This window comes from Aquarana catesbeiana, linkage group LG13, assembly GCF_042186555.1.
Source record: "Aquarana catesbeiana isolate 2022-GZ linkage group LG13, ASM4218655v1, whole genome shotgun sequence".
NCBI classification, from domain to species: domain Eukaryota; kingdom Metazoa; phylum Chordata; class Amphibia; order Anura; family Ranidae; genus Aquarana; species Aquarana catesbeiana.
The window spans coordinates 193,376,620-193,404,592 of record NC_133336.1 but is presented as its reverse complement, the minus strand read 5'-3'; the positions used below and the strand labels follow the sequence as shown (position 1 = coordinate 193,404,592).

Sequence of the window (27,973 nt, the reverse complement as noted above, 5' to 3'; positions counted from 1 at the left end):
ACTGATGAGACTGCAGTGATGGTAAAAGAGGGCTCTGATAGTAAAGGGGGACTTTAAAGGTAAAGTTTTTTTTTTTTTTTATCCTGCAGTCATTGGACCGTGAAAAATTAGGTTTAAAACTGCACTGGCCAATTTCTCAGTCAGGAGAGTTCTACATGTCAGCTATCAGCATTCTTTTATTTCTATCTTTTAGACTTTTAGATAGAAGTAAAAAAAATGCTGTTAGCTGACAAAGATGGTATCTCCTGTTTTCATGTAGAACTGTCCTGATTGTGAGAAATTGGGCAGTGCAGCTTTAAACCCAATTTCTCTCAGTCACTCCTTGCTGACCCCATCACTACGACCCCTATCACACAGCGGGTCCAATCAGGTCTGCCTGTCAGTTTTTCAGGATGGGAAGGTCCATGCATCCCTATGGACAGGCTGTAAACAGATTCTATTTAACCACACCCCCTTTAAGCCACAGCCCAATAGTTAGCGTAATTTAAACCACGCCCATTTTCGCGATCCGCATGCTGCAATTTCTTTAAATACCAGACACACCCACAAAAATGGATGCCCCTTATTAACACACGGCTCCGCCTACACTGACTTTCTGCTAAAAAAGTGTCCTTGAAAATTTTGGGAAATGTTGGCAACTATGATATTGTATATAATTAGAAAATATAGAAAATCAATATGGAGGTGCAGTGAGAATGCTAACCTGACACAAAGATGAGCCCAACCTGATATAAACTAGTTAGCGGAAGATCTTGGGCATAACACACTGTGACACCCCCACCCAAATCCAACTAGAAGGACTTACCTTTGACAGAAATAGATACTTCTGAGGACTCCAGACGACTTCCATAGACCTCTTTTCTACATGTATATTTACCAGATCTATCAATACTTATGTTTGTAATAAGGAATACAGAATCAGGTCCCCAGTTTCCTATTACAGTGTCATCCTTGGTAAATATTGTCCTTCCTCCAGAATATCCGGGATAATGGTGACATCTCAGAGTCACATCGTCACCTTCATGAATGTAGAGAGGAGCCTGGAGGATCACCCAGTCTGAAACATATCAATATATACAAATCACATTACAGCAAGGTCTGTCTAACAATGATCTACCTCTTCCCAATATCTCCTCCCATCCGTCTGATATTATGTCAATTACCAACCTGAGGGACGGCTACCAAGACAGACCGCAGACCAGGAACCACTGACACCTATGCCTGGTCATTACCTTATATAAAGAAAGTGAGGCCCGGAATGATGGAAAGAAGAGGAATAGTGCAGGGCCGGGCATGATAGTGTGTCTAGTGACACACATAGGGTTAAAAGTTTCAAGGAGAGGTAGGGAGGAGATGACAAGAAAGTAGGGGGGAGTGGCCATATAAAAGGAGGGGCGGAGCAAGAGCGGAGCAGTGAGCTGGGAAGGAGACACGAGGAGGCAGAATTTCTCTGCTCCTCAGCTACAATGGCCGACGTGGAGGAGATTTTGGCGCGTTTGGGGCAGGCGGCAGCGGCAAATGGATCTGACTGGCTTCACAGCCAGGTCGCAGCGATGCTCGGGGGAGAAGCAAGCCATGCAGAGGGAGAAGGTGAGCCGTCGGCGCGTGCGGGGAGATCGCGGCCTCCGACGCGTTACTCGCCGGGGTCAGAACACGGAGCAGGCCGCCTGGCACGGAGCCCGAGGGGACAGCAGTCAACTCCGCCGGCGAAAAGGAGGCACAAAATGGACACAGCGGGGCCCGGGCGGGTTACACAGCGCGGTCAAGGAGCAGTGGGCGGGGCCACCATGGCGCCGCTTCCCTGAACACTGGGACAGACAGGGGGGATCACACTAGGTCCCCAGCAGCTCTACACGAGCGGAGGGGGGTGGACAGAAGGGGAGACCACCGCCGAGAGCCGCAATGTCAGGGAGTCGTGGATCGAGCGACGCCGCGGGTGGGGGAGGTTTCCCAAGATGGCGGACGGAGCAGTGAACAGGCTGGCCCAGTTGCAAGAAGTTCAGGGCAGCGGGGATCGGCATCGGTTCGCAGAGGATCGCAGGCCCCACAACAGAGGGTGCTTACGGCCTCCAGGAGGGCTTCAACTGGGGGGCTACCTATGACGCTACCTATGACGCCAGTCCCAGTGCAGGGGGAACAGTCTGAAGACGAGGTGTCCGAGGAGGAGGAGCCACGGCATCTGGAACCGGCGAGGGAGAGTAGCACGGCGGCTGTTGGGAAGACTCCTGGTCAGCCCGGTAAGTCCAGTGATAACTTATCATTTACTAATGCTTTGCAGGGTTTGTTGGGGGAGGTGGCAACGAATGCAGGGGGGACAGTGACACCTTCGCAGCGAGTGATGGGACAGGCTCCTGTCCAACAACTGGCGGGTACCACGTCCGCCAGTTCGGGGTCCGGGGGACAGCTCCAGGAGCTATTGGAGGGGCTGAGGTTCCTGGTAGGATGCTTTGGAGAGGGACAAGGGCAGGTTCCGCAGGGGGATGCACAAGGGGGGGCAGAGGGGGCTACGGTCACAGGGGTACCAGCTACCACGACGATGGAGAAGGTGACGAGCAAGGAAACGGCAGGTGAGAAGGGGGCCACAGAACCTAAGGGAAGGACTGATGTGGTTAGGCTGGCAGATGCGGCAAAATGCGAGATATACGTCTGTTTCGAAGGCCCGCTGGGGGCGCATTTGAAGCAGAAAGTTCAAGAAAAAATTTATAAAGGGGAGTACGTGGAAAATTTCTCCTTGTTGCCATTGGAAAAGTTAAACCTGGATAGGGTTAAACCCGACAATTCCAAGAAGGAGGATGAGGAGAAGAGGAGATATAGATTGATACTGCGGACGTTTGTTAACTGGTTACAAGCGTTCGCTATCATGGCCAGTGTCATTGGCGAAAAGAACCCCGAACATTGTTCGGGGTTGTTTTGTTATATGGATGCTTTAGGAGAGGCACACAGAGTTTATGGGGGAACTGCGTGGCTACGTTACGATGAGGAGTTTCAACAACGCTGGGGCTAGGGCCCCGCCTCGGTTATTTCAGGGGGGGGGGCCGGGGGTACTCACTCCTCAGGACTACCGGCCTGCAGAAAATGGGGGGGTGTGCTGGCAGTTTAATGAGGGATCCTGTAAGTTCGGGAGATCGTGAAAATTCAACCACGAATGTTCAGGGTGTGGGGGAGCCCACACCCTGTCTCGGGGCTTCAAAAAAGGAAAGCGTACTGGGGAGTCTGCTCACAAGAGGGATGATGCCGGTGAAGGTGGAAAGGATGCAGCCTTTCCTAAGTAAGTATCCGGATAGGAAAGCGGCGTTACTGATCACCGAAGGGTTTCGGGAGGGGTTCAAGATACCATGTTCATTGGAGGTGGTTCCTCCAGTAGCACGGAATTTAAAATCTGCATTGCAACACCCGGGGGTGGTGGGGGATAAATTGGCAAAGGAAGTGGCTTTGGGATGGATGGGCGGCCCGTTTGGGTCAAAACCATTAAAAGACTTGGTGGTGTCTCCACTGGGTGTGGTGCCAAAGAGCCGAATAAGTTTTGGTTGATTCACCACTTATCATTTCCAAAAGGAGGCTCGGTTAATGATTTCATTGACCCAGACGCATGCACTGTGTCATACACTTCGTTTGATGCGGCAGTTGGATGGGTCAGGCGATATGGAAAGGGGGCGCTGATGGCAAAAGCTGATATAGAGGCGGCGTTTAGGATACTTCCAGTGCACCCGGATAGCTTTTGACTGTTGGGATGCCACTGGCAGGAACAATTTTATGTGGACAAATGCTTGCCCATGGGTTGCTCCATTTCCTGCGCCATGTTTGAAGTTTTCAGTTCCTTTTTGGAGTGGGTTGTAAGGGAGGTGTCCGGGCTTGAATCTATGATACACTATTTGGATGACTTCCTATGTATAGGCCCTTCTTCTTCAAGTGTGTGTGCGATTTTACAGTCAACGTTGCAGCACATTGCAGAACGGTTTGGAGTGCCCCTGGCAACTGAAAAAACAGAGGGCCCCACAACAGAACTTCGTTTTTTTGGGCACTGTTATTGATTCAATGGCAATGGAATGTAGGTTACCGCAGGAAAAGTTAGTGGACTTGCAGAAGGAAATACGGCAGATCCACGGGATGAAGAAAATACAACTGCGGGATCTTCAATCTTTGCTTGGTAAGTTGTACTTTGCTTGCAGGATCATCCCCATGGGTAGGGCTGTCGGCGGCTACAGCTGGGGTAAAAGCACAGGCCCATTTCATTAGGCTTAAAAAAGAACATCGGGAGGACCTAAAGGTATGGTATCATTTTTTGACTGAGTACAACGGGAAGTCGGTGTGGCTGTCGGGTCCGGTAAGTAATTTCGATGTGGAGTTGGTTACAGATGCGGCGGGATCTACTGGATATAGGGCGCTTTTTTTCAGGGGCAATGGAGCGCGGAACCATGGCCAAAATTGTGGGTGAAAGCTGGTACTGCGTAACCTGGTATTACTGGATTTGTTTCCAGTAGTACTGGCTATGGAGTTGTGGGGACGGTCTTGTCAGAATTTAAAGTTGAGATTGAACTGTGACAATATGGGGGTGGTGCAGGTAGTCAATCGCATGTCAGCGTCTTCCCAACCTGTCATAAGGCTACTACGACAGTTGGTACTACGGTGCTTGCAATTGAATATTTTCATATACGCTGTACATATACCTGGGATTGACAACACACTGGCTGATTCGCTGTCTCGCTTTCAGTGGGACAGGTTCAGGGAATTAGCTCCGGCTGCAGAGAAGGAAGGAATTCCTTAGCCGGGTTGGATCTGGGAGCTGGCCTTGGAGTTGCCACAGGATGGATACAACAGTCTGTGAGTGAGTCCACATGGGCGGTCTATGTGAAGGTATGGAAAGAATGGTTGGGACTTGTCCAGGAAGCTGGGGCGGGGGAAGACGGCGGGGAGGTGAGATTATTGGACCTTTATTTTGTGTCCAGAAACATGGAAAACGGGGTGGCGGTATCGTCTATTGGTAAGAAGTTGGCGGCGTTGTCATTTCTGTTTAAGTTACAGGGGAAAGAGGATTGGACGAAGGACTTTTGGTTGAGGCAGGCATTAAAAGGGTACCGGAGGGGACACAAGAAAAAGGATAACCGACGGCCGGTCACTTTCGCAAACCTGTCGGCAATTTGTGAACAACTGGGGTCGGTGTGTAACTCAGGTTATGAGTGCTTACTGTTTACAGCGGCTTTTTCGCTGGCGTTTTTTGGGGCTTTTCGGGTAGGGGAGTTGGTCAGTCCGTCCAGAAAGGACACGGGGGGTATTTTGGTACAGGATGTGCGGTCATAAACGGATAAGGTGTGTTTACGGCTGAGGTCAAAAACGGATCAATTAGGAAAAGGCATAGATGTGTGGCTGTATGCCTTGCCAGGATCAGCGGTGTGTCCGGTAAGGACGGTTGGTGATTTTGGGAAGATTAGACCGGTAGGTGAGGGACCATTTTTATGTCATGAGGATGGTTCTTACCTATCAAGGTTTCAATTTGTGGCAGTGTTTCAGAAATGCTTATCTGGGATAGGTTTGGACGGGAAGGCATACGCCTCACACTCCTTCCGCATTGGGGCGGCTACAGAAGCTGCCAGATGCGGGTTGGATGAGGCAGCTGTGCGGAGGATCGGTAGATGGGAATCAAAGAGATTCCGTACATACATTCGCCCTCAATTAGTAGTGGAATTAAAAAAAAAAAAAAGTATATACAATAATTTTGGTTGTTGGACACATGTGGTGGAGTTTTGTTGTTTTGTGATGTCACCCTGCCTTGTTGTCTTTTCGTTTCAGATGGAGTGTCTCTATGCCTCGTCTGGATACTGGGACACTCCTACGTTTGTTGGGGGGCAAGGAGAGATGATGCAAGACCAGACGGGTGGCAGTTAGGCATATCAAGGAGTGAGGCTTTTATCAGGTGGCTGGGGAGACCAGGTGTGGGGTAGAGTGGTTACAGAGGTAGAACGATACGCATGGTTAGACAGACCTCCGGATGCGTTGGTCATTCACGCTGGAGGTAACGATTTGGGAGTGCGTATGGTCAGGGAATTGATAGCAGATGTAAAAGCTGATCTGTTGCACATACATGCTATTTTTCTGAACACATTGCTGTTATGGTCCGATATTGTGGCACGAACATCGTGGCGCAATGCAAGGTCTGTGGTGCGAATCAACAAGGCTCGTATACGAGTCAATAAGGTGGTGGGGAGGTTTTTGGTTCAGCAAGGGGGCATGGTGATTCGGCATAGAGAGTTGGAGATAAATGTAGGCCTCTATTTGCGAAGGGATGGGGTTCACCTCACAGATGTGGGGACTGATCTATGGACCATGGGGTTGCAGGAAGGAATACAACGGGCCTTGAGGGTATGGAGGGGCCCTTAAGGATATGGTTTCATCCTTTCGGCCGTGGCTGGTTTTTGCTGTTGGTCGGTGACGGTAGTGTAATGGAAATTTGTAAGTTCTGTATATAATTGTATTGTATTTTGTATGTATTGCACTCTGCCCTCACTGTGCACACGGCACTAATAATGTTTTCAGTAAATGTTTACATTCTTTTGAGTCCTGATTAGAATAAGCCTGCCTATGTAACGCCCCTTGTTACGATAAACCTACAATTGTAATATTAATGTGATACCTACTCTAATCATGTGCATAAAAACCTTCAATTGCGTCATAATAAAGCAGAACAGTAATTTGGAAAGATGCTGAGCGTATCTTTTGTGTCTGTTCCCTACTGCAGTAGTTATTATTAATTTGGAACCACTAATCAATATGAGGATAGGAGTTGCCTATCATCAATTCAACCGAGTCAGTAGCGGTAAATAAAATGTGGAAAAAGGGGTGGGGGGTCATCAATAGTATGGCCCCTCCTGTGTATTCCCGAAAAGGAATACCGGTATGTTGCACTGCGGGAGGGGGTTGTCTCCGAGCGGCACAGCTGGAGGCCTTATCAGTTTGAAACATGGTTCCTGCAGTGTACTGTTTTGATATGTGGTGAAAAAGGGGGTAGCTCTGTCATTGACCAACAGATTGGGTTAAAACATGTTGTTTTCTCTGAGGTTATATGTTATTTATATTTAAGTTGATATTGGAAGTATTTATACAGTTGTTTAATAAAAGAGGATGTTATGGCCATTTATACTCCAGGAGAAAAGGTGTGGTCTCATTATTTAGGATGGTAAAAGGGGTTGGAGTATTGGTGGCAAAACAGTAAGGGATAAGATGGGGTACATCTGGACTACACTAGTCATGTTAGTTTACATTTGTGCATTTTGCAGCACTGCGTTTTTTGAAAAGGGTCAGGGACTTTTTTTCTCGCAGCAGATTGTGTTTTGTGTGTAAATAGACTTCAATGAAGTTCCACCAAAAATTCTTTCCTTTTTTCACTTTAAAAACACTGTGTACAGATGGGTGCTAATGAGCGCGTCGGGAAGCCGGCCGCTGCATCCTTAACCGCTTGCCGACCGCGTCACACAGATGTACGTCGGCAGAATGGCACAGGCAGGCAAATGGGTGTACCTATACGTCCCTTTAAATTTGCCGCCTATCGGGCGCGCCCGCCCGCTGCGGGAGCATGCCCGCGGGTCCCAGGAACTCGATGTTTGCCGGTGGCCCGCGATTGAGGTGAGGAGTGGTAGAACGAGGAGATGCCTTTGTAAACAAGGCATTTCCCTGTTCTGCCTCATGACATGACAGGGAGCTACTGCTCCCTGTCATCGGGAGCAGTGATCGCTGTCATGTCAGTGGAAGCCCATCCCCCCTACAATTAGAATCACTCCCTAGGACACACTTTACCCCTTGATCACCCCCTAGTGTTTAACCCCTTCCCTGCCAGTGTCATTTACACAGTAATCAATGCATTTTTATAGCACTGATTGCAGTATAAATGACAATGGTCCCAAAATAGTGTCAAAAGTGTCTGATGTATCCGCCATAATGTCGCAGTCACGATAAAAATCGCAGATCACCGCCATTACTAATAAAAAAAAAAAAAAAATAATAAAAATGCCATAAATCTATTCCATAGTTTGTAGACGCTATAATTTTTGCGCAAACCAATCAATATATGCTTATTGCGATTTTTTTTACCAAAAATATGTAGAAGAATACGTATCGACCTAAACTGAGAAAGAAATTAGTTTTTTTATATATTTTGTGGGGATATTTATTATAGCAAAATGTAAAAAATATTGACTTTTTTTTCAAAATTGTCGCTCTTTTTTTATAGCGCAAAAAATAAAAACCGCAGAGGTAATCAAATGCCACCAAAAGAAAGTTCTATTTGTGGGAAAAAAAGGACATACATAGGGTACAACATCGCACGACTGCACAATTGTCAGCTAAATCGACGCAGTGCCGAATCGCAAAAAATGCTCTGGTCAGGAGGGGGGTAAATCTTCCGGAGCTGAAGTGGTTAACAAATGATGAGTCATCATCTGTCAGAGGCGTTCCCTGCTGACAGCTGAATGTAAAAAAAAAGAATTGACAGCAAAAACAAAAATTTCAGGAAAAAAAACGATGTCAGATTCCCCCCAAATCCATAAATCCATACCAGGCCCTTTTGTTCCCGATTTTTTATTTTTTTGCTGGCAATTCTTTTTTTTAAATTCAGCTGTCAGTGGGGAACCTCGCTGACAGCTGATGACTTATCGGTTATTAAGGATGTGGCGGCCAGCTTCCCGGACGGCTCCTTAGCAATCAGCTATATACGGTGTGTTTAAAGAGAAAAAAAATGCAAAATCCATAAAACTGCATGCAAAACCGCATCAAAAACACGGGTTGAAAAACGCACCACAAAACATTCCTGAAAACCACATCAACCACAATCGCATAGATATGAACCTAGACTTAAGCCTCGTACACACGATCGGATTTTCCGCAGACAAAACCTCTGACTTTTGTCTGAAGGGCGTTGGCCAGGAACTTGTCTTGTATACAAACGGCAAGGATTGGCCAACAAACACGAACGTAGTGACGTACTATGTGGTTTTTCAGCTCTTTAGCGCCACCCTTTGGGCTCCTTCTGTTAATTTTGTGTTAGTAGAAGTTTGGTGAGTGTTGATTTACGCTTTTCATTTCGCGCTTTTCATTTCACACTTTTCAGTTTGCTTCTGAACGGCCGTTCATCAACCAGACATGTTGCGGAATCGGAGGAGATAACGTGTTATTATTGGTCTTGGAGTTATTGCTTTGACCCAAGTCCAGTCCAGGAACAGGAGGAGGATTTCTTGGATCAAAAATTGGTTGCTTTATTAATCATGACCAATTATGTCATATGCCTTTGCTGCGGGAGCTCCAGGAGAATAATCCGGATGATTTTTGGAATTATCTCCAGATGACGGATCCCTGCTTTCACCAACTCTTGGCATTGTTGACCCCCCATATTAAGAAGCAGGACACATGCATGAGACTTTTATTTTATTTTTTTGGTTAAATAATGATTTGATTTGGTATATTTTCTATATTTTTGGATGCATAGAATGCACTTTTTGGTTAAATTCTATTGGCAGATAGCATGTCTAATTTTATTTGTTTTCTTTTTTTAATGCACAATAAAAAAATTGTGGAGAATAATACTTGGCTATGTGTTTTACTTCAAATGACAGTTTGGGAGTAGGCAGTTACATTTTATAAAATACAATGTAAAATTAACAAGGAACACCAACATAGTTGTATCTTTGATCTTAAAAACTACCGGATAATGGTGTTGTGGTAACTTGCCCAAATAAAAAATAACAACCATAATAATATTATTCTTGATATCACTAGAAAAAAAAAGCCTTTGAAAATTCGTTTGCAATAACTCCATCAGTATCACCAGCAAAGCAGCTTCATTATTATCCCATTAAAGAAGAAAGAATTGTGCGCTTATTTTGGGTATTCATAATTTGCCGCGTCACGAATGTTAATTCTCCATTACAAACGCTAGTTTACAAGACCGACCGCTTCTGGCTCGTCCTTGCTTCCGAGCATGCACGCTCGGAAAATCCGACAACAGACCGATGTCCATGAAAAAATGTAAAGCCTGCTATCCAACATTTGTCCACGGAAAATCCAACAACAATTGTCCGATGGAGCATACAAATGGTCGGACTTTCCACCAACATCCTGATATCACACAATTCCCGTCGGAAAATCCAATCGTGTGTATGAGGCTTTACTCCTAGCAGAGGTGAGGTATATATAAACTCTAAAGCCTCGTTCACACAATCAGATTTTCTGACGGGAAATGTGTGATGACAGGCTGTTGGTGGAAAATCCGACCGTGTGTACGCTCCATCGGACAATTGTCGAATTTTCCGCGGACAAATGTTGGATGGCAGGCTTATAAATTTTCCGCAGACAAATGTCTGTTGTCGGATTTTCCAGTCGTGTGTACACAAGTCCATCGGACAAAAGTCCAAAGTACAAACACGCATGCTCGGAAGCAAGGACGAGCCAGAAACGGTTGGTCTTATAAACTAGCGTTCGTAATGGAGAATTAACATTCGTCACGCGGCAAATTATGAAATCTGGAAATGCAGCGCACAATTCTCTTCTTCTTTAATGGGATAATAATGAAGCTGCTTTGCTGGTGATACTGATGGAGTTATGGCAAATTTTCAAAGGTTTGGTGCAAGTTACCACAACACCATTATCCCGTAGTTTTTAAGATCAAAGATACAACTATGTTGGTGTCCCTTGTCAATTGTACATTGTATTTTATAAAATGTAACTGCCTACTCCCAAAATGTAATTTGAAGTAAAACACATAGCCAAGTATTATTCTACACAATTTTTGTTTATTGTGCACTGAAAAAAGAAAACAAATAAAATTAGACATGCTATCTGCCAATAGAACTTAACCAAAAAGTGTATTCTATGCATCCAAAAATATAGAAAATATACCAAATCAAATCATTATTATTCAACCAAAAAAATAAATAAAAGCCTCGTGCATGTGTCCTGCTTCTTAATATGGGGGGTCAACAATGCCAAGAGTTGGTGAAAGCAGGGATCCGTCATCTGGAGATAATTCCGAAAATTATCCGGATTATTCTCCTGGAGCTCCCGCAGCAAAGGCATATGACATAATTGATCACGATTAATAAAACAACCAATTTTTGGTCCAAGAAATCCTCCTCCTGTTCCTGGACTGGACTTGGGTCAAAGCAATAACTCCAAGGCCAAAAATAACACGTTATCTCCTCTGATTCCACAATAGCCATTCAGAAACAAACTGAAAAGCACGAAATGAAAAGCGCGAAATGAAAAGCGCAAATGAACACTCACCAAATTTCTACTAACACGAAATTAGCAGAAGGAGCCCAAAGGGTGGCGCCTGACAACTGAACTTCCTCTCTATCAGCTCGTAGTACATCTAGTACGTCACTACGTTCGTGTTTGTTGTCCGACAATTCCTTGCCGTTTGTATGCAAGACAAGTTCCTGGCCAACGCCCTTCAGACAAAAGTCAGAGGTTTTGTCTGCGGAAAATCCGAATGTGTGTACGAGGCTTTACAATACATTTCTTTTATCTGCTCTCTTGTGGTCTGTTAAAGTGTCTCTAAACCCACATCATAACCCCTTCTAGCCGAGCGTACGCAGATGTGCGTAACCGGCTTTCTAGGGTTATACCGGGATGATGCCCGCAGCTGCAGGCATCATCCCAGTACTGTTTTTAAGAGCCGGAAATCGGCTTTCCTGGTATATCAACTGATGCGGTTAAAAGCCACTCGGCTGTTATACCGGAGGAGCGGGAGGGGACGTCCCCCCCTCCCGCCGCCTCCCGCCAATCTTACGGGGCTGGGGACGGGCTGGAACGAAGCCGTTAGCGGCTTCGTTCCAGCCTCCTAATCGTAAACACGGAAGCAACGTCATGACGTCACTTCCCGTTTACTTGGCTGCCAATGGCGCCGGTTTTAAAAAGATACACAGTATTCAGAATCGCCAAAAACGGCGATCAGAATACTTTAAAGTGCAAAGGAGGGATCGGGGGTCTTTTAGACCCCCGATCCCTCCATAAAGAGTACATGTCACCACCTATTACTGTCACAAGGGATGTTTACATTCCTTGTGACAGCAATAAAAGTCATCAATCTTTTTTTTTTTTTTTAAACACAATTTATAAATATAAAAATAAATAAAATAAATAAGAAAAAAAAATATGTTTACAGCGCCCCCGACACCGCAAGCTCGCGCAGCAAAGAAATGCATACGGAAGTCGCGCCCGCATATGTAAATGGTGTTCAAATCACACTTGTGAGGTATTGCTGCGAACCTCAGTGCAAGAACAATAATTATAGCACTAGACCTCCTCTGTAACTCTAACCTGGTAACCATAGAAAAAATTTAAAGCGTTGCCTATGGAGATTTTTAGGTACCGTAGTTTGTTGCCATTCCATGAGTGCGTGCAATTATAAAGCGTGACATGTTTGGTATCTATTTACTCAGCGTAATATCATCTTTCACATTATACAAAAAAATTGGGGTAACTTTACTGTTTGGTTTTTTTAAAATTCATGAAAGTGTCACCTTTCCCAAAAAATTGCGTTTAAAACACAGCTGCACAAATACTGTGTGATATAAAATATTGCAACAATCGCCATTTTATTCTCTAGATTCTCTGCTAAAAATATATATATAATGTTTGGGGGCTCTAAGTAATTTTCCAGCAAAAAATACGGATTTTAACTTGTAAACACCAAATTTCAAAAATAGGCTTAGTCATGAAAGGGATAAAAAAACTATCAATAAATGGTGTGTTACATGTTGTTCATACTCAGTCACTGTGGGATTTATTTTCTGTATTCTGCAAAAATCCTGGATGATCCAGCTGCTCTCTATCTCCAAGTCCCCAATGTAGTTGGGGATTTTGCAGTGCAGTGTTGGCTGCTCTGCACATGCTCAGTTTTCAGTGAGTTTCTATGCTGAGCTTTTCCTCCCTATCACATCTGAGCAGCCCATGTGACTATAGAGTCACACATGTGGGTGTATACACAGTGGTAAATGACAGCCCACTCCCTTCCTCCTCCTCCATGCCTATTAACCAGCTAAACACTATAGGGGTTGGTTTTTTGTAGATTAACGGAGGCTTCACCTCCCTTTTATTCTAAGACACAGGCTGGAGGGGCAAGACACAGCCTGTTACAGGCAGAAAATTGCCCACAAAATGTTATTGCCAAAAAATAATAAACATTTGACTTCAAATATATATTTGTATGACAATTTAAAGCAGTTTTTTTTATATTAATTATTTATTTTTACTCTGTATTCCAAAGGCTGTTTTTTTATATTGAACATGTGACCAGAGGCAGAGGACTAGAAGCTCCTCCTGCCTATGTTTCCCTGCAGGCAGGCTGGGAATGATCTGGGTCCTGGGTCATGTGACAGCTGTATATCGATTAGGAAAAAGGTACTTCGATTTTTTTTTTTTTCAAAATAATCATAGTGCCATCATCCATATACAGAAATAGAAGGGGCAATGTAAATGAATCAGTGTGTGTTTAGTATTACTTTAAATATACCAATGTAAAGAGCAATAGTGCTGCTAACCAGATAAAAGAAAATGCCCAGATAACATAAAATGCGCAACATAAGCAGCACTATTGCTCTTTACATTGGTTTCTCAGACCGTCTTACCCAGCTCTCTGGGTTCTCCTGGCTCTCTCAACATTTTGTTAGAGCACCCTGCTGCACAGGCCTACTCCCTGGCCTCTACTTCAGGGTTCTTCTGATACCCCAGGCTCTCTCACACCTCTGAGGCTTCAATATTCCCTCAGTCCCCTGGACTCACCTGGTCGTCTCAGCTCTCCCAGTCTCTAGACTCTTTTAGTCTCTCAGCCGTCTCAACTCTCTCTCTCTCTCTCAGTCCTGTGGACACAGAATCTCTCCTCCAGCATGAAGTTGTTTCTTGAGTAGAGCACCCCTGTCCCAAATCAGGGGCACACCTTAATGGAAGTCCTGAGCTATGCCCAAACCTACCATTATAAGGGCTGTGTGCACCTGGACCCACATCCTGCTGGTCTTCAGCAAGACCTGGACACTGGATTGGAGATTTCTTCCCTCCCAAAGCACTTTTGAAATCCCCAAACGATGGAGCCCAATCTGAGAATACCAAAGTCTCCTCTCATAATCGACACTCCGGAGTCCTGCACTCTTGTGTATGTGTGTACCCTGTGTACTTTCTACAACCATTTTCATAGTTTTAGGACCTCGCACTGTCACACACCCTGGGACATCTAGGGAAAGGTAAGCTGCAATACATTCAATTTGTATTCTTGGGTTTAGATACACTTTAAGCCAAAAGGGATCTGGGTGATTTTTTTTATCTTAGTACAAGTTTCCCTTAAACATGCAGCCAGTGCTGGACTTTTTTGTAGAAATCCAAGAGTGCTTTGCAAAGCGAGTGTGATGGATTCACTCTGTATTAGTTGCCCATTTGTAAAACTAAGATTGTATATACAGTAGTATTGTAACAATAAATATCCTTTTATAAACTTGTGAATTTAACGGTAAATACGTTGACCAAAGCCATAACACATTCCCTGTACAGAATATTTACTCACCAGAACTGACATCCAGTCTGACGGAGTCACTTCTGTCAGTATTGGAGCCTTTACACTGGTAATTCCCACCGTTATGTTGTGCTGCATGTCCAATTGTAAAGCTTTGTCCTGTGTGTATCAGATTATTATCCTTGTACCAGGTGTAGCTCATATCTGCTGGAATAGGTGACCTCACATTGCAGGTCATTGTTAGAGACTCAGTTGTGAAGATCTTGTCCCAGTTTGGGTTGAAGGTCACCACAGGTCTCACTGCATATCCTACAAGGTAAGACATTGTACATAACAATTAATAAAGAGACTGTACAGAAAAAAAGATACAGTCAAAGATCTGTAAAACATTGTAGAATATATTTTCTCTGCAGCCAATACTTTAACCTGTGCTCTCTATGATATAAATCTGTTTTGGCCCGATGGTTTTGCACAGGTATAGACTGACACTGAATAGGCTCTCTAAACCAACCTGCTATTGGCTGAGTTTGTTGCATGGCCTGTGAATTGGGTTCAATTAACCCTAAAAGTGGGTGAAGGGTAGAGGTGGCAATCTGACTAATCCCGAAGGGGATTATACGACCTCCAAAATAGAATAATGTGTTTGATTCAATTGTATTATATTATTAGGAGTATAGATTTATACATGACAAAGGATTCCCAGAGCACTATAAGTTACAGTACATAAAGAGACAGCATAGCAGAATCTTCCCGTCTTTAGCCTTGCTTTGACTGCGAGAAATGTCTGACGAAGTGAGCTGGTATAGAGATTAGTCAATGCTCTGACTACTTTACTTTTGTGTCTTCAGCTTGAACTACCGAATTCTGTACACAACAGGCTGTTTTACAACAGGAGGTACAATGGCCATCTAAACCTAACCTAAAGGAAGGATTATTGAATTTATTGAGTTTATTGACAAGAAGTTGTGTTGCTTTCAGTCGTCTCTCAACCAGTGTGGACACTTTTACTAGGGGGGTTGGTATAAAATTTTGCATGTTACCAAACAGCTGAAATAGAAGAGCTGATACATATAATGAAAGACAACCCTACCAGATTTAGTAAAACCTGGGCATGTTGAATCCACTACTCAAATTCTCTACACAGGGATCCCCCAAATTAGTATTTTTGTTAGGTTTGTTAACTTTTCGTAACAATTACGAATGTTCGTTATGATGAATTTATCATTATGAGGGGCTCCCCCCCATCTCTGTGCTGTGCTGACATCCTGGGTTTTTAACTTTTAGGTTTGTTAAGTTTTCATAACAATTACAAATGTTCGTTAGGAATTTGGATCCGAAATTCATAAACTAAATTTCGTATTTCGTACAAAATTCGGAAGCATAGCAATTCATATTTCAGATCCTCCCACATGTACGAACTTATGGAAATTCATACGAATTTTCGATACGTACAAAACTAATCGCACATATCTACTAATTAGCCGACCAAACATTCTCTACAAGATATACCAACAAATCAACCCTTCTTCAAACATCCAAGTTATTCTCTCTCCCATATCCCCTTTTTACTTCAATAATAAAACCTTTATACCCCTTTGATACAACTAGGCGCCCAGTAAGCAATATCAACTTGCTTACTGGGCACCTAAGCCCCCCTCCTACCCAGACCAATTTTCAGCTTTTAGCGCTGTCACTCTTTGAATGCAGTGTGCGGCGTATTGTCTGAGCACTGACAGACTGACCCCCCACCCCTTCAACCTCTGCAGCAATGCTGACAGCACTCATATGTCTATTTCCCAAAGACAACCTCTGTATATAACACTGAGCACGTGCACTCAACTTCTTTGGTCCACCATGGCGAGGCCTGTTCTGAGTAGAACCTGTCCTGTTAAACCGTTTCAGGGTCTTGACAATCTTCTTATAGCCTAGGTCATCTTTATGTAGAGCAACAATTCTTTCTTTCAGATCCTCAGAAAGTTCTTTGCCATGAGGTGCCATGTTGAACTTTCAGTGACCAGTATGAGAGAGTGAGAGCGATAACACCAAATTTAACACACCTGCTCCCCATTCACACCTGAGACCTTGTAACACTAACGAGTCACATGACACCGGGGAGGGAAAATGACTAATTGGGCCCAATTTGGACATTTTCACTTAGGGGTGTACTCACTTTTGTTGCCAGCGGTTTAGACATTAATGGCTGTGTGTTAAGTTATTTTGAGGGGACAGCAAATTTACACTGTTATACAAGCTGTACACTAACTACTTTACATTGTAGACAAGTGTCATTTCTTCAGTGTTGTCACATGAAAAGATAGAATAAAATATTTACAAAAATGTGAGGGGTGTACTCACTTTTGTGAGATACTGTACATATTTATGTTATAATATCCACTTGCTTACTGGGCACCTAAGCCCCCCTCCTGCCCAGACTAATTTTCAGCTTTTAGCGCTGTCACTCTTTGAATGACAATTGCGCGGTCATACAACACTGTACCCAAATGACATTTTTATCATTTTTTTCCCACAAATAGAGCTTTCTTTTGGTGGTATTTGATCACCTCTGGGTTTTTTATTTTTTGTTAAAAAAAATGTAAAAAAAAGCAATTTAAAAAAAAAAATACCAAATCGTTTTATATTTTGTTAATAAATTTTGCAAACAGGTAATTTTTCTCCTTCGTTGATGTACGCTGATGAGACTACACTGATGGACACTGATAGGCTGCACTGATGGGCACAGATAGGCTGCATTGATGGGCACTGATAAGGCAACACTGATGGGCGGCACTGATGGGCACTAATAGGCGGCACTGGTGGGCACTGATAGGTGGCATTGGTGGGCACTGAGAGGTGGCACTGATGGGTGGCACTGATGGGTGGCACTGAAGGGCAATGATAGTTGGCATTGAAGGGCACTAATGAGTGGCACTAATAGCTGGCACTGATGGGCACTGATGGGTGGCAGTGATGAGCACTGATGGGTGGCAGTGATGGGCACTGATCGGCACTGGTAGGTGACACTGATAGGCAGCACTGCTAGGTGGAACTGATGAGTCACTGATTGGCACCACTGGTGGGCATTAATAGGTGGTTCTTGAAGGCATTGATAGGTGGCACTGATTGCTGGCACTTATGTACTGGTGGGCACTGATTCGTGGCACTGTGGGCACTGATTCGTGGCACTGGCAGGTGGCACTGGCAGCTGGTACTGGTGGGCACATATGAGGCGGCTCTGCCTCTTCCTCTTCGAGAACGATGTCCCTTCAACAGAAGCCGGTAATCGGCTTTTTTTTCTCCTCACGCTCTCAGCGTGAGAAGAAAAAAAAACGATTACCGTCAGCTTGAGAAGATTGCTGTCAGCGTGAGAAGAAAAAAAAAATGATTACCGATCTTCTGTTTACATCACGTGATCAGCTGTCATTGGCTGACAGCTGATCATGTGGTAAGGGGCCAGGATCTACCCCTTACTCCGATCTGTGATCACCCGAGTCTCATTGACTTGGGTGATCACAGTGCGTGCCGCGCACACCCTTCAGGGGGGCGTGGCGAGCGTGCAAAGGGGAGGACGTCTATTGACGGCCTCCCGGCAAAGCAGATCCGCACTGTAGCCGTCATTCGGCTATAGCGCAGATCTGAAGGAGATATGGTGGGCAGGTGTGGTTTACCATTTGTGGTAAATAGGAATATCTCCCAACCTTTTAACATGGGAAAAAGCGCAGAAAATTTGGGCAATGGACACACACCGTGTCAAACCCCGATAATGCCGTCATGACAAATTAAAGTGTAAGAATGGTCATTAAAACCCCACAGGGCTTTTTCACTGCTTATTTTACTTTATATTTGCATCTATAATTAGCCAATGCAAGAATCTAAAACAGCCATTCTCAAACAGGGTCCCTGCTCAGAATGCTAGGGGTTTCTTCCCACTGACCACGAATGTAAGGGACATTCTTCCCACTGATCACCAATGTAAGGAGCATTCTTCCCACTGATCACCAATGTAAGAAGCATTCTTCTCACTGACCATCAATGTAAGGAACATTCTTGCCATTGACCACCATTCTAAGGAGTATTTTTTCCTCTGACTACCAATGTAAGGGGAATTCTTTCCACTTGCCACAAATATAAGCATGGGCGGGTGCCTCCTCACCCTGCACATGGGGGTACCTTTCCTCGTGTACACGCTCATCATTGCCCAGGACCAGGCAGGGCCTCATTCATGTGAAAGTCTAACTTGGCAGTACCCCAACTTAGAGAGGAGCTGTACCACTGTGTGCAATAATAAAAGTGTAGCTTTCCTCTGGAAAGTGCTATCCTGTGTCACTATGCACTGTTGCCGGGTGTATGTTGTATTTAGGAGGGACACTGCAGAGCATATGCCCTATCCACTAGTCCAGTGTACCTCTATCACCTTACTCCCAGTAAGAGAATGGGGTCCCACCATGCACTTAGCATGGACCTCATGTGTACACTTGTTAACTCTTTTCATTCTCCATACCATGTGGCCAGGCTCTGGGTCTCCATAACGCAGCTTCCATCCTGGATGCTTTGGGATACCACTAGGGAGAGAGTCAGAACACCGACTCCCTTGATACCAAAAGTCCCATCACCTACACTAGGCACCACGCTTCCCGACTGGCTGCAATGCACTTTGCACTAGTTCTTGGTTCCCCATAGCAGCTGCATTCCTCCTCAAACTTGTCCTTCCACGTTACCTTGCAGTAGTGGCTTTACATACCCCATATGTGCTTTACTAACCCTAGTTCTTTCATAATCCCTGTAACATCATGCACCCCTTTAAAGAACTTCAGACCAGGCTTCGAACAGTTGATGCAACTTTTACTGAAATCTTTGGCAATACAGTGCCCTAACTATCTCTATTTCACTATAAAATGCATATAAAAGCAAAGGAGACAGCCTTCAAAAAACACAAGGTTGAGGGATCAGCATTCAGACTTTATAAAGAATGCAACAAGAAATGTGAGGGTGCAATTAGGGCAGCTAAGATAGAACATGAAAGACACATAGCCGAGGAGAGCAAAAAAAACCCCAAGAAATTCTTTAAGTATGTAAACAATAAAAAAGGGAGGAGAGACCATATTGCACCCATAAAGAATGAGGAAGGACATCTGGTTGCAAAGGATGGGGAGATGGCAAAGGTATTGAATGTATTCTTCTCATCAGTCTTCACAAGTGAATCGGGGGGCTTTAGTAACCAAAACTGCAGTGCTTATCCTCATGACACGTCACAGGAAGCACCCTCATGGCTAACAGAGGACAGAATTAGAATTGGACTCGGGAAACTTAACATTAATAAATCACTGGGACTGGATGGCTTTCACCCGAGGGTACTTAGGGAATTCAGTCACGTAATTGCCTGACCATTGTTCCTAATTTTTACTGACAGTTTGCTGACTGGAATGGTACCATCGGATTGGAGAAAAGCCAATGTAGCACCAATATTTAAAAAGGGCCCAAAATACATCCCTGGGAATTACAGACCAGTTAGCCTAACATCAATAGTATGTAAGCTCTTGGAGGGGATAAAAAGGAACTATATACAAGATTTTAGTAATGAAAATGGTATCATTAGCAGTAATCAGCATGGATTCATTAAGAATCATTCTTGCAAACCAATCTATTAACCTTCTATGAGGAAGTGAGTTGCCATATAGATAAAGGAAGGCCCGTAGGCGTGGTGTATCTGGATTTTGCAAAAGCATGAAGAATGCCAAGCTGCTGCTAACAAAGCAAACAGAATATTGGCATGCATTAAAAAGGGGGTCAACTCCGGAGATAAAGCGATAAATCTCCCACTCTACAAGACTCTGGTCCGGCCGCACCTGGAGTATGCTGTCCAGTTCTGGGCACCAGTCCTCAGGAAGGATGTACTGGAAATGGAGTGAGTACAAAGAAGGGCAACAAAGCTAATAAAGGGTCTGGAGAATATTAGTTATGAAGAAAGCTTGCGAGCACTGAAATTATTCTCTCTGGAGAAGAGATGCATGAGAGGGGATATGATTTCAATTTACAAATACCGTACTGGTGACCCCACAATAACAAAAACTTTTTTGCGGCAGGGAGTTTAACAAGATAGGTGGCCACTCATTAAAATTAGAAGAAAAGTTGTTTAACCATAAACTACGTAGAGGGTTCTTCACTGTAAGAGCGGCCAGATTGTGGAATTCCCTTCCACAGGCGGTGGTCCCAGTGGGGGGGGGGGCATCGATAGTTTAAAAAAACTATTAGATAAGCACCTAAATGACTAAAACATACAGGGATATACAAGGTAATAGTGACTTATAATCACACACAAAGGTTGGACTTGATGGACTTGTGTCTTTTTAAAACCTCACCTACTATGTAACTATGTAACTACCCAGGCATACCTCCTTAAGGTAGTAGTCCATGTTTGGTGTTCTCCAGGATTTGGCAGGTCTTTGGACTCTCGGTGCTTTCCGATGGACTGCAAGGCGCAGCAGTCCTCCACTAAAAACGTTGTAACATTATCCTGAGTGGGAACTTTGGGAAGTAACTGGAGATCACATCTTTAGGCTTGTCCTGCCTTTCTCCCATGCAGGCAGTAGCATCCCACCATACAGAGCCCTTCCCCCTTTTATCTACATCAAAGGGGAGAGGGCAGAGCCCAGAAAAGACTGGGAAACTGCAGAAGCAGGTTTAACTCCTTCCTAGCCTGGGCCAGCCAAGTGCCTAACTAACATACTGCCTACACTAGGACCATTCGTTCCACTGACTGCTGATGAATTGGTTTAAGTAGGATTTCCTCAAGACCTAAAATTCATTTTAGAGGTTCATCTTGGTAAAAAAGATTGAGACAGGCTAATCTAAAGAACGATTGAAAGGTTTGTTGCAAAAGAAACAACTATTGCTATACTCTAGGGGGAAAAAAAGACGTATTAGGCATGAAAGACAAACAGAGGGATTTAGTTACAAAAGCAGGACAGTCCCTCCAAATGAGGGACCACTGAGAGCTAAGCATAGGAAAAGTTATCCCAGCAAATCATGTCTACTTACCTTTTTTCCCCATAATCAGCACTGTAAAAGAGACACAAAGAGATTAGTAAAAAAATACTTTGTACTATCTAACTATATAATTATTTAAATTAATAAATTGGGTTTCTTTCACAGAGGATAGTAAAGTGTCTAGGTCCTCATCTCGAAAATAAAAATATGTATTACCTTTTTCTTCAACAAGAATGAAAAATCTTGTTATAAAAGTGTTTCCCCAACACTTCTGCCTTTGCATACACTCTATGATTGATGTGGCAGCATTTTCACCCTCTATGAACGCTCCCATATAGAGCTACAAATAGATGTGCCATTATCACTACATATTGCCATACATTGGTATGTGCGGTCACAGGAAATGCTAGTATAATGTGTGGTAAAGACATGCCTGGCTTTCAGGGGGGGGTTTACAAACATTATGGAGGGACAGAGAGGACAACCCTTCTTAAGAAGCATGAAGGAGGCCATCTACATCAAACTGGAACAACCATCCTTGAACAGGGTCGAGGGCCTTTTACACCACCTGTCTTCCATATGTAAGGCCGTTGTACCATCTCTACCCTGCTTTTTGACAATTCACACCTCAGTCATTGAATTTGAAGGATTAACTCCTATGAAGCCTTCTTGACACCAAGGATGGGATTATGTAACTAGAACAGGGCGGTTCCACAACTTCCACACCTCCCATCCTGTTCTTGAACAATGGACATCTATACATTCCATAGTGATTTGATGAAGGTGTCTATATTCCTTGTATGGATATAAATGTTGGGGTATCTTCCTGACACTCATAACTAAAGACGTGGCTGGAAGAATCTACAAAAAGAACAAGTCAAATGAATGCGACCAACTAATATTAAACAATTGCCCAATGTGCCTGAGACCTTTAGAAGAAAATAGCAATTTTCCATTTAATGCCTTCAGTTCTTTTGCAGAAAAAGACAAAACAAAAAATCCTGGACAGCAACGATCAAAAACCTAAAAACAAAATTCCTTCATGAACCTACATAGAGGTTGGATTAGTACTTTGGTTATAAAAAAATTTAAAAAATAAAAAATTCCTCTATAATCTAATTAGTAATTGTAACCTTAGTGTGTTAGTAATGAGTAAATGAATGCAACAGGAAGCCATTCAAATCTGTTTTATCCAACATACTGTATATATAATACAGTGACTTTTACTACGCAGTGAAGACGACTTGCTGAATTTCAAACCGAGCAGCAGAATAGAGAACAAAGGGGATTTAAGTGACTTTGAATGGGAAATGACGTGCCAGATGGGCTGGTTTTCAAAAACTGATGATCTACTGGGATTTTGACGCACAACCATCTCTCTGGTTTACAGGGAATGGTCAGAAAAAAAGAGAAAATATCCAGTAAGCGGCGGTTGTGTGGAGGAAAATGCCTTGTTGATGTCATTGGTCAGAGGAGAATGGGCAGACTGGTTCTAGATGATAGAAAGGCAACAGTAACTCAAATAACAACTCGTTACACCCAAGGTATGCAGAATACCATCTCTGAATGCACAACACATCGAACCTTGAAGCAGATGGGCTATAGCAGCAGAAGATCTCACCTGGTGCCACTCCTGTCAGCTAAGAACAGGAAACTGAGGCTACAATTCACACAGGCTCACCAAAAGTGGACAATAGAAGATTGGAAAAACGTTGCCTGGTCTGATGAGTCTTGACATTCAGATGGTAGGGTCAGAACTTATTGTAAATAACATGAAAGCATGGATCCATCCTGTCTTGTATCAACGGTTCAGGCTGGTGGTGGTGTAATGGTGTTCGGGATAATTTTTTGGCACACTTTGGGGCTCCTTAGTACCAATTGAGCATCGTTTAAACGCCATGGTCTACCTGAGTATTGTTGCTGACCATGTCCATCAATATATGACCACAGTGAACCCTTCTTCTTCTGATGGCTCCTTCCAGCAGGATAATGCACCATGTCACAAAGATCTAATCATCTCACCATTGGACAATGAGGTCACTGTACTCCAATGGCCTCCACACTCACCAGATCTCAATCCAATAGAGCACCTTTGGGATGTGGTGGAACTTGAAGCTATCATGTCAATATGGACCAAGATCTCTGAGGAATATTTCCAACACCTTGTTGAATCTATGCCACGAAGAATGAAGGCAGTTCTGAAGGCAAAATGGGGTCCAACCCGGTACTAGCAAGGTGTACCTAACAACATGGCCGGTGAGTGTATTTCTGGAATTTTTTAAGCCCAATACCAGACTTTTATATTGACTTGAGAAACGTCATGTGCATTTGGACATTTATACATGCATGTTCATTAAGATGCATGCAGGTAGATAGCGCCCATTCACACCTCAGTATTTTGTAACTTAAAGTTCCAAAACGCAGGAGTAAGAAATATAAATTATTCTCTATGGAGACGGTTCACATCTCCACTCCATGTCACCTGAAGCCAAACGCCTGAAGCTCAAAAAAGTTCTGGAGCTTTTTTTGTAGCTCTAATCGGGCAGATTTGAGCGTTTTTGGTGTGTTTGTATTCTCAAAACGGCCATTCATGCGTTTTTGTGTGTTTGCTCAAATGGTAAAATAAAATAGTAATAATATATAATTAAATAAATGTAAAATAAATACACAAATAACTAAAAATCATCATAAATAAGTACAATAAATGAATAATATGTGATAACACATTAATAAATAATAATTAACCTCTAACCTTAAAAAAATATTAAATACATTATTGTTGTTATTATTATTATTATTATGAATATATAATAATATATATAATATAATAATAAAATAACAATATATTATAATATTATATATATAATAATGATATAATATTAATTATTATATATTATTATAATATAATAATAAAATAACAATAAAAACCCAAATTCTAACAAAAATACATTAATAATAATAATAATAATGATTTATTTTGTGTTAGGGTGTTTAGTTATTTATTATAATTTTATTTTGTTAAGGGGTAAGAGTTAAAGTTAAGGGTCAATTATTTATTTCTTGTTACTAATCTATTAATTTATTTTATTTATTTATTTTTTAGTTATGATTTTTATTTATTTGTGTATTTATTTTACATTTAATTATTCATTTATTATTATTTTTATAATAATAAATAAAAATTAATAAATAAAATAATAAATAACCCTAACCCCAACTCCTAATCCTAACCCTAACCTAAACGGAACTCGAACCCGTTACCGTAACGAAAAAACATTATAATAAATGAATAATAACAATAAAAGAAGAAATAAAAGCTAATGGGAGAGCTAAAAAAGCTGAAATACCTAGCAACAAATGATGCAACAGATAATAGTTTTCTCTATTGGCTGATAAAAAAAACGCCAAAGCCCAAAAACATTGCATATAAGCGCACAAGTCGCACATAAAACCACACCAAAATGGCGCATAAAAACACACAAAAAAAACATAGAAAATTGCTCAAAAACGCTACACTCGGGTGTGAATGTAGCCTAAGGGGTTGATTTACTTAAACTGCAGAGTGCAAAATCCCGTGCAGCTGTGCCTGGTAGCCAATCAGCTTCTAACTTCGGCTTGTTCATCTAAGCTTTGACAATAAAAATCCTGAAAGCTGATTGGTTGTACCAGATTTTGAACTCTCTCCCTTAAGTGACTGTAAGGAGGCTGCAGGAGATCAGCAGCACTGAGCAAAAGATTAAAAAAAACAGGTGAAACATATATTGTATTTTAAATAAATGCAATTGTTTATAATACACAGCGCTTTAGCAAGCTAAATGTCATTTGAATAAGACTTACATCTACTTTAAATGTAAAAAAAAACAAAACGAAAAAAACAAATCATAACCAGTATTTTTTTTCCTTTGACCAGCTTGGTGTGGACAGAACTATGAATTGATTGTTATAATATTTTTGTTCCCAATAATTAGGTATGTATGTAATGCTACAACATGAGAACATGGTATAGATTTAAGTGAACTGTACTTACAGACCAATATTATGGATAATTCCGGACACATGATGACAGAAAAATGTGCAAGAAGAATTTTTTTTTTACCAACTTAACTATAAAAGATGTGTCTGTAATATGAAGGAAGGAAGAAGGAGGAGATGTTATGTCCTCTGTGAAATCGCTACGGGGAAGTATGAAACGTGCTTTAAAAATCTGCAGATTTACAGTATTAAGTTTTTAAAATGCAAGGCTTATGATATATTTACTTAATTAATCACATGAACATATAATAAATAAACATTTCCTTTTCAACAATCACTTGCAAGTTCCCCTTTACTCTTTCTATTTTTTAAATATTATTTTATGATTTTTTTCTTTTTTATTGTTCTGGCTGTTCTGTTTTTAGTATAACAGCATGAAAATCAAAAAGCAGTCACAATTATTGCCTTGACTAGTGACTGAGCACTAATTATAGAGAGGCATCAAATTTACCACAATAGAGATAACATTTATATACACTATATTGTCAAAAGTATTGGGACACCTGCCTTTACACGCACATCAACTTTAATGACATCCCAGTCTAAAGCCTCGTACACACGATTGGATTTTCCGCAGACGAAACTTTAGACTTTTGTCTGAAGGGCATTGGCCAGGAACTTGTCTTGCATACAAACGGCAAGGATGTACCAAACACGAATGTAGTGACGTACTGCATGTATTTCAGCCCTTTAGTGCCACCCTTTGGGCTCCTTCTGCTAATTTCGTGTTAGTAGAAGTTTGGTGAGTGTTGATTCGCGCTTTTCATTTTGCGCTTTTCATTTTGCGCTTTTCATTTTGCACTTTTCATTTCGTGCTTTTCACTTTGCGTTTTTCAGTTCGTTTCTGAACGGCCATTCGTCAACCAGCCATGTTGCGGAATCGGAAGAGATAACGTGTTATTTATTATTGGCCTTGGAGTTATTGCTTTGACCCAAGTCCAGTCCAGGAACAAGAGGAGGAGGATTTCTTGGACCAAAAATTGGTTGCTTTATTAATCGTGACCAATTATGTCATATGACTTTGCTGCGGGAGCTCCAGGAGAATAATCAGGATGATTTTCGGAATTATCTCCAGATGACGGACCCCTGCTTTCACCAACTCTTGGCATTGTTGACCCCTTATATTAAGAAGCAGGACACATGCATGAGGCTTTTATTTTATTTTTTGGTTGAATAATCATTTGATTTGTTATATTTTTGGATGCATAGAATGCACTTTTTGGTTAAGTTCTATTGGCAGATAGCATGTCTAATTTTATTTGTTTTCTTTTTTTAATGCACAATAAAAAAATTGTGTAGAATAATACTTGGCTATGTGTTTTACTTCAAATGACAGTTTGGGAGTAGACAGTTACATTTTATAAAATACAATGTAAAATTAACAAGGGACACCAACATAGTTGTATCTTTGATCTTAAAAACTACGGGATAATGGTGTTGTGGTAACTTGCATCAGAAAAAACCCCCCCAAAATAACAACCATAATAATATTATTCTTGATATCACTAGAAAAAAAAAGCCTTTGAAAATTTGTTTGCAATAACTCCATCAGTATCACCAGCAAAGCAGCTTCATTATTATCCCATTAAAGAAGAAGAGAATTGTGCTTTGAGATTTCATAATTTGCCGCGTCACAAATGTTAATTCTCCATTACGAACGCCAGTTTACAAGATCGACCGCTTCTGGCTCGTCCTTGCTTTCAAACATGCGTGTTTGTACTTTTTGTATGACAGACTTGTGTACACACGATCGGAAAATCCAACATCAGACATTTGTCCGTGGAAAATTTATAAGCCTGCCATCCAACATTTGGCCGCGGAAAATCCAACAACAATTGTCTGATGGAGTGTACAAACGGTCGGATTTTAGGCCAACAGTCTGTCATCACACAATTCCCGACGGAAAATCCGATCGTGTGTACAAGGCTTTAGTCCGTAGGGTTCTATATTGAGTTGGCCCACCCTTTGCTGCTATAACAGCTTCAACTCTTCTGGGAAGGCTGTCCACAAGGTTTAGGAGTGTGTTTATGGGAATGTTTGACCGTTCTTCCAGAAGCGCATTTGTGAGATCAGGCACTGATGTTGGACGAGAAGGCCTGGCTCCGAGTCACTGATCTAATTCATCCCAAAGGTGTTCTGTCGGGTTGAGGTCAGGGCTCTGTGCAGACCAGTCAAGTTCCTCCACCCCAAACTCGCTCATTCATGTCTTTATGGACCTTACTTTGTGCACTGGTAGGCAGTCATGTTGGAACAGGAAGGGACCATCCCCAAACTGTTCCCATAAAGTTGGAAGCGTAAAATTGTCCAAAATGCCCTGGTATGCTGAAGGCTTAAGAGTTCTCTTCACTTGGAACTAAGGGGCCAAGCCCAACCCCTGAAAAACATCCCCACACCATAATCCCCCCTCCACCAGTGCCCAAAGCAAGGTCCATAAAGACATAGATGAGTTAGTTTGTGGTGGAGGAACTT

General features: G+C 42.5%; 1 protein-coding gene across 2 annotated transcripts in view; it reads right to left on the bottom strand.

The window, feature by feature from the left end:
- The window catches only part of LOC141117206 (low affinity immunoglobulin gamma Fc region receptor III-B-like), a 69,475-nt gene extending 43,875 nt beyond the window's left edge, over positions 1 to 25,600 (bottom strand). For both annotated transcript variants that reach the window (XM_073609916.1, XM_073609917.1), the window contains exons 1-4: positions 25,500 to 25,600; positions 21,524 to 21,544; positions 14,540 to 14,797; positions 806 to 1,057 (exon numbers count right to left, since the gene is read on the bottom strand). In XM_073609916.1, the coding sequence (XP_073466017.1) occupies positions 806 to 1,057; positions 14,540 to 14,797; positions 21,524 to 21,544; positions 25,500 to 25,530 (562 nt within the window). In that variant the 5' untranslated portion in view covers positions 25,531 to 25,600. The remainder of the gene's footprint in view (positions 1 to 805; positions 1,058 to 14,539; positions 14,798 to 21,523; positions 21,545 to 25,499) is intronic.
- Positions 25,601 to 27,973: the final 2,373 nt, after the last annotated feature.